The 7,824-nt window shown below is 47.9% G+C and overlaps 1 protein-coding gene across 1 annotated transcript in view; it reads left to right on the top strand.

Annotated features, from left to right (window-relative positions):
- LOC117513115 (inactive dipeptidyl peptidase 10) overlaps positions 1-4,870 on the top strand; it is a 108,032-nt gene extending 103,162 nt beyond the window's left edge. Inside the window, exon 12 of the mRNA XM_034173452.1 lies at positions 4,518-4,870. Coding sequence (XP_034029343.1) covers positions 4,518-4,735 — 218 coding nt within the window. The 3' untranslated portion in view covers positions 4,736-4,870. The remainder of the gene's footprint in view (positions 1-4,517) is intronic.
- Positions 4,871-7,824: the final 2,954 nt, after the last annotated feature.

Raw genomic sequence — 7,824 nt, 5'->3', positions numbered from 1 at the left:
CATGAGTCTCAGGGTCCGGAGAAAAGATGAGGATGTCGTCTAGATACACGAAGACAAACCGGTGCAGGGAGTCCCGCAAGATGTCATTAACCAAAGCTTGGAACATCGCAGGGGCGTTTGTGAGGCCGAACGGCATGACCAGGTACTCAAAGTGACCTAAGGGGGTGTTAAATGCCATCTTCCACTCGTCTCCCTTCCGGATCCGAACCAGGTGGTACGCATTCCTAAGATCGAGTTTGGTGAATATTTGGGCTCCATGCAGGGGCGTGAACACCGAATCCAACAGAGGTAACGGGTATCGGTTGCGAACCGTGATCTCGTTCAGCCCTCTGTAATCGATGCATGGACGGAGCCCGCCGTCCTTTTTACCCACAAAAAAGAAACCAGCACCCATCGGGGAGGTGGAGTTCCGGATCAGCCCGGCAGCTAACGAGTCCCGGATGTAGGTCTCCATTGATTCGCGTTCCAGACGTGAGAGGTTGTACAGCCTGCTGGACGGGTACTCAGCGCCCGGAATCAAATCGATGGCACAATCGTACAGTCGGTGTGGGGGAAGGGCGAGTGCCAGATCTTTGCTGAAGACGTCAGCAAGATCGTGGTACTCACATGGCACCGCCGTCTGATTGGGCGGGACTTTGACCTCCTCCTTAGCTATCTCACTGGGTGGAACCGAGGATCCTAAACACTCCCGGTGGCAGGTTTCGCTCCACTGCTCACAACCCCAGACGGCCAATCAATCCGGGGATTGTGTTTCAACACCCATGGAAAACCCAAAATCACTCGGGAGGTAGAAGGTGTTACAAAAAACACTATCTCCTCCCTGTGATTCCCAGACACCACCAAAGTCACTGGCTGTGTCTGGTGTGTGATTAATGGAAGAAGAGTGCCATCTAGTGCTCGTACCTTCACAGGGGAAGGCAGAGCCACCAGAGGGAGCCCTACTTCCTTTGCCCATCTGCTGTCCAGCAGATTCCCTTCTGACCCCGTGTCTATAAGTGCTGGGGCGTGAAGGGTTAAATCCTCACAAAGGATTGTGACTGGGATTCGTGCTGATTTTCGGGGTTCCCCCGCGTGCGTGTTATGACCCACCCTTAGCCCAGTCTCTAAGGACGAGTGCTGCTGTTTTGACCGTTTGGGGCATTCTCTCTGTGTGTGCTCGGTAGAGCTGCAGAGAAAACACTCTCCACGGATCAGCCTCCTTTGTCTCTGATCTGATCGTTTTTTTGGCCCTGCTCGTTTCCCTAGCAACGTCAGCAGGGGGAGCTGTCGTCACGTGGACAGCCCTGGCAGCGGAGCGTGGTGAAGTCGGCTTCCTTTCGGACCCGGGAGGAAGAGGGACGGCTTGTGCCTGACCACGCCCTTCGTCTCGCTCCCGTCGGTGTTCTGTTAATCGGTTGTCTAACCGTATAACCAGGTCGATAAGCCCATCTAAATCCCGCGGCTCGTCCTTCGCCACCAGGTGCTCCTTAAGGACCAGAGACAGTCCATTTACAAAGGCGGCGCGGAGCGCAACAGCATTCCAGCTGGCTCGCGCTGCCGCGATGCGGAAGTCGACTGCATACTTCGCTGCGCTCCGACGCCCCTGCCGTATCGACAGCAGCACACTTGAAGCGGTCTCGCCTCTATGAGGGTGGTCGAACACCTGTCGGAACTCCCTCACAAACTCAGTGTAAACCGTTAGCGCCGTAGCCCAAGCGCGTGCCTCTCCTCGAAGCAAATTGATCACATAAGCCACCCGGCTAGCGTCTGCTGCGTACATGACGGGACGCTGTGAAAAGACGAGCGAGCACTGCATCAAGAAGTCCGCGCACGTCTCCACACAGCCTCCGTACGGCTCCGGAGGGCTTATGTATGCTTCAGGGGAAGGTGGGGGGGTTCGTTGAACGACCAGCGGAATGTCTGTTTCTGGGACACGGTCAGCAGGAGGAGGTGCTGCAGCAGCGCCCTGAGCATGCGCTTCCACGTGGGCGGTGAGAGCCTCCATCCTACGATTGAGAACACTGCTCTGCTCGGTAACTAAGTCCAACCGAGCAGTAAAGGTGGTTAAGATGTGCTGCAGCTCACCCAACACGCCTCCTGCTGGCGCCTGTGCACCTCGCTCTTCCATTGGCTGTTCAAGCGATGGTTGACGCCCCTCAGGATCCATGACGCTGGCCGAGAAATCCTGTTGTGAAAGTGTCGTGACACGGACCCACAACAGGGGGCGTAAATGAACGGACAATGGATAAGCCAAAAGTAACAATTTAATGTTGTGAATCGCACAACGACGTACAGACAATAACAATATAGTGACTGTCAATCATACACCAGGTGACGTGTGGGCAGGCTCGACGATAGAAGACGCCTGGCGAGAGAAGAGCCGATCCCACACAGCTTCCACTGCCAACGGAGCTGAAGAACACCGGAGCCGCCAAGCCCTGCACCCCAGGTGGCCGCTGTCTTCAGCAGTCAGACCCGGTACTGCTGGCAGAGAACAGAGACAGTCCTGATGAGTGTGAGGTCGCACACTCAGTAATCCCACAGTCTGTATTCAGTAAGGAGGGAGAACCTCCACCTCCAATCCCACACTCGTGCAGCTCCTGAGATAACCACTTATCTGGGTGGGGTGTGAGGCGAAGCCGTCGCAGTCCACACCAAACGCCAACTCCGCAGACAGGGTATCCGTCCCAGGAAAACGGCTGCAAAAAGAGATCAGACTAATACTTGAATTAAGGTTTAGCAGAGAATTACCTGATTGGTAGTTGATTTCTCGGCGGGGAGGTGGAGTTGCAGTCTGGCCTTTAAGGTGGTGGTGATGATGTGGATGAGTGACAGCTGATGCTGATGACGAGTAACAGCTGTCACTCCCGGTTGCTATGACGCCCTCTCGTGCTTGAAGCCGCACTTCAAGCAGGGCGCCATCTGGTGGTGTTGGGCCAGCAGTACCTCCTCTTCAGCGGCCCACACAACACTTGGTTTCAGTGCAGAAGGTTCCAGGTTCAAATCCAACCCCTGCCACATTTCTCCATGTAATGTGGAGTTGCGTCAGGAAGGGCATCCGGCGTAAAACTTGTGCCAATTCAACATGCAGACCCACCTTGGATTTGCTGTGGCGACCCTGAGTGCAAACAAGGGAGCAGCCGAAGGGACTTACTTACTTGTGTGTAAACAGATCCACAAATGCGTAAAAAAAAAAAATCTGCATGTGTGTATCTGTGTGTCTGTGAAAATCGGGCCACTCGATTGGATGTGTTCTTACACGTGACTTTTGCTACAGTTCTGTAGCAAAAGTCACGTACACTAGTATACAAATATTAGGAATAGGAATAGGTCTTTATTGTCATTGTCATATGTACAACAAAATTTAAAGTGCTCTCCAGTCAGTGCAACATTCATATGTATATAAATATATATAAACAATTTAAACAAATTACTAGTTCACATGCATACATACATAATACATACATACACACATACATGCATACATAAATACTTCCATTCACACCACACACACCTCCACATACATAGTTGGCGCGGTCACACTGTTACTATCCTCTAATGGCACTGAGGATAGTTATTGCAGATGGATAAAAGCTGTGTTTGAGTCTGTTTGTCCTTACATTCAGTGACCTGTACCTTCTTCCTGATGGTAACAATTCAAACAGGGAGTGACCTGGATGGTGTGTGTCCTTGATAATGTTCTTGGCTTTTTTGACACAACAGTCACTGTGTAGCTCTTCCAGTGTGGTGAGAGGGCAGCTCCAAGGTTGGCCCTGTAGTTGGTTAGATGTTGAAAACCTTGCCACACCTGCGTGATGTTGTTGCTACTCAGGTGGTCCTCTATCCTCCTCCTATAGTCCACCTTGGCCTCCCTGATTCCCCTCTTCAGGTTGGCTCAGGCCGTGCTGTAGAGGTCTCTATTGCCGGACCTCCAGGCAGTGTTCCTCTCCTTCAGCAGCCACTGGACCCTCCTTGTCATCCAGGGCTTCTGGTTGGGGTAGACCTGGATATATTTGTTCACTGTGACAGTGTCTGTGCAGTGTTTGATGTAGCACAGAACCCTGTGCTACATATTACTGTATTACTGAGAAAGCAGTCTTTCGGATCCTGGTGCTTCCTGTCTTACTGTTTGCTTGAGAGACTTGGACGCTAACCAGTGACCTAAGGCGACGACTGGATTCCTTTGGTACCAGCTCTCTTCGGAGGGTGCTTGTGTACCACTCAATTGACTCTGTGTCAAATGAGTAGACTTTACTCAGGGAGACTCAGATAAGAATTAGTGCTTGTATTGTGGCGAATATCAGCTCCAACATTTTAGCCATGTTGCATGATTCTCTGTACATGATCCAGCACACAGGTGCCTCAGTGTTGAGGACCATGCTTCACTTTCACTGCTTGTCTGCCTCAGTGATTGCCATCCAGGATCCAATGTTGTTTCTTGGTGTCATAGATGTAGCAACACGTGACACCAGCGCATGCTCCCAGATTTGATTTGACATGCTTTAAATATGATGTGTCTTCTTTTTTTTTTACCAAAGCGCGGGTGCACTTCCAGCACAGCGCTGAACTCCTGAGTCGACTGGTGAAGGTGGAAGCCAATTACTCCCTGCAGCTGTACCCCGATGAGGGCCACGTCTTGAGAGAGCCGCGGAGCATCCAGCACTTCCAACGGACAGTGGTGAACTACCTCCACACCTGCCTGAAGCACAGCCTGCTTCTAGACACTGCAGAGGAGCAAGAGGAGGAAGATGACTAAGCTCAGAGTATCCCTCCTCTTCCTCCGGAGGGATACTCTTCTGACTGTACATCATCTTATGCATTCAGTCGGATTAGCAGGCACAAGAGCACAGGAATGGGGACCAAACAGATCACCTGCAAATTCCACAAAAAATTGATGTACTGTATAAAATGTTGCACACAATTATTTCTGCTATTATATGTTTGAGACCATGCTTGTTTACACAAATTCACAAGATGATGTGGACTAATGGCCCAGTCACACGGCACACAACGATTCCTGAACGAAGGGAAAAAGTAAAAAACGTCACAGTTCGTTGAGTAAAGGTGGACGAAAGAGCTTTTATCACTGAACAGTCCGCGAAGCAAGAGCGCAAAAGGGACGAAAGAGGAAATTAACAAAACCGAAGCTCACAATCTCGACGAAACGCGCCTGGAGCCACAGCTGGAGCAGTGTGTGTCTGCATCTCTGCGTTCCAGGACTCGGCACTGGGACAGAGCTCATAGCGCTTGAGTCCTGGAGAAACTGCAAAAAGAATCTGTGGAGATCTGTGTGCACGTCGGTGGACCACCTGCTCTGGTTCCTCGTCCAGAACAAAAGAGGGATCATCTCCATCATCATCAGAACCCACACTGTCTGTTGACACGCTGCGCGCTCCGTCTTCCTCCAATTAAAAAAAAAGAAAAAAAGTGCACCGTGGTCACTGCTGTATCACTGTATTATGTTCTAAGCCATATATATTGATTTATAACAGAAAACTGTCAAAAGGGAGAGTAAATATCAATATAAGTGTAAAGATGATTGAATATGTCAGAGCAGTAAATTAATCAGTGTGTGAACGCGCGCATTGACTCACGTGCGGTTATTTCCACCAGCTGATCACTGATCCACAACGTGAATTCTTCCTTCATTTTGATTCATCTACCTGTTGCCACATGTACAGAAGGACTGGATTATCATTCCTACACTCAGATTGTTATATTTAATACAAAATAATAAGCGCACGGAGGAGCTGCTGCTGCCGCTGATGCTGCATTCAAGTACCATCGGAAATTACACAACTTTTTTGTTGTTTCAAATTCAACAGTTGCTTGTGGCAAAATAATTATATCCACACAAAAGATTAATTCTGTTCTATGTAAGGTGCCTGAGCCCATTGAAGCTGCCCCCCCACACAGATAAAAAAAAATCCAAGCAAGCAGGCTGAGTTTGCCCTGTAATTTCCGATGTGCATGAACGCAGCAGCAGCCTCAGCGCTCACAAACCGGCTTCTGCACTGTGTGAAAACGTTCAGTTGCTCCAACGAAGTCAAATTAAACAATAACGCTACAAAAACTACACAAACGCTTAAAAAACGTGAAGAACGACAGCAAAACGAGACACAGACGAATTGAGGTTTTCGTTGCCCTTTGTTCAAAATTTTCAACAGTTTAAAAATCCTGACGAAGCGCCCGCTGCAGGAACGAGGCTGCGCGAAGGTTAAATGATGCCAACGACAGTCAACGAAGGTCCAGATTTCTTGTTTCGTCAGGTCTTCGTCACCCTTCGTTAAGTGCCGTGTGACTGGGCCTTTAGTAACCTGGTCTTGTTAGGACAGACGGCATCCATCCCACTTTGGATGGAGCAGCTCTCATTTCTAGAAATCTGGCCAATTTTCTTAAATCCTCCAAACCGTGACCATCCAGGGTTGGGACCAGGAAGCAGAGTTGTAGTCTTACACACCTCTCTGCAGCTTCTCTCCCCCTGCCATCCCCTCATTACCCCATCCCCGTAGAGACGGTGCCTGCTCCCAGACCACCAATAACCAGCAAAAATCTATTTAAGCATAAAAATTCAAAAAGAAAAAATAATATAGCACCTTCAACTGCACCACAGACTAAAACAGTTAAATGTGGTCTATTAAACATTAGGTCTCTCTCTTCTAAGTCCCTGTTGGTAAATGATATAATAATTGATCAACATATTGATTTACTCTGCCTAACAGAAACCTGGTTACAGCAGGATGAATATGTTAGTTTAAATGAGTCAACACCCCCGAGTCACACTAACTGTCAGAATGCTCGTAGCACGGGCCGAGGAGGAGGATTAGCAGCAATCTTCCATTCCAGCTTATTAATTAATCAAAAACCCAGACAGAGCTTTAATTCATTTGAAAGCTTGTCTCTTAGTCTTGTCCATCCAAATTGGAAGTCCCAAAAACCAGTTTTATTTGTTATTATCTATCGTCCACCTGGTCGTTACTGTGAGTTTCTCTGTGAATTTTCAGACCTTTTGTCTGACTTAGTGCTTAGCTCAGATAAGATAATTATAGTGGGCGATTTTAACATCCACACAGATGCTGAGAATGACAGCCTCAACACTGCATTTAATCTATTATTAGACTCTATTGGCTTTGCTCAAAAAGTAAATGAGTCCACCCACCACTTTAATCATATCTTAGATCTTGTTCTGACTTATGGTATGGAAATAGAAGACTTAACAGTATTCCCTGAAAACTCCCTTCTGTCTGATCATTTCTTAAAAACATTTACATTTACTCTGATGGACTACCCAGCAGTAGGGAATAAGTTTCATTACACTAGAAGTCTTTCAGAAAGCGCTGTAACTAGGTTTAAGGATATGATTCCTTCTTTATGTTCTCTAATGCCATATAACAACACAGTGCAGAGTAGCTACCTAAACTCTGTAAGGGAGATAGAGTATCTCGTCAATAGTTTTACATCCTCATTGAAGACAACTTTGGATGCTGTAGCTCCTCTGAAAAAGAGAGCTTTAAATCAGAAGTGTCTGACTCCGTGGTATAACTCACAAACTCGTAGCTTAAAGCAGATAACCCGTAAGTTGGAGAGGAAATGGCGTCTCACTAATTTAGAAGATCTTCACTTAGCCTGGAAAAAGAGTCTGTTGCTCTATAAAAAAGCCCTCCGTAAAGCTAGGACATCTTTCTACTCATCACTAATTGAAGAAAATAAGAACAACCCCAGGTTTCTTTTCAGCACTGTAGCCAGGCTGACAAAGAGTCAGAGCTCTATTGAGCTGAGTATTCCATTAACTTTAACTAGTAATGACTTCATGACTTTCTTTGCTAACAAAATTTTAACTATTAG

This window comes from Thalassophryne amazonica, chromosome 6 (assembly GCF_902500255.1).
Source record: "Thalassophryne amazonica chromosome 6, fThaAma1.1, whole genome shotgun sequence".
Lineage (NCBI taxonomy): Eukaryota > Metazoa > Chordata > Actinopteri > Batrachoidiformes > Batrachoididae > Thalassophryne > Thalassophryne amazonica.
This window is presented reverse-complemented; position numbering and strand designations above follow the sequence as displayed.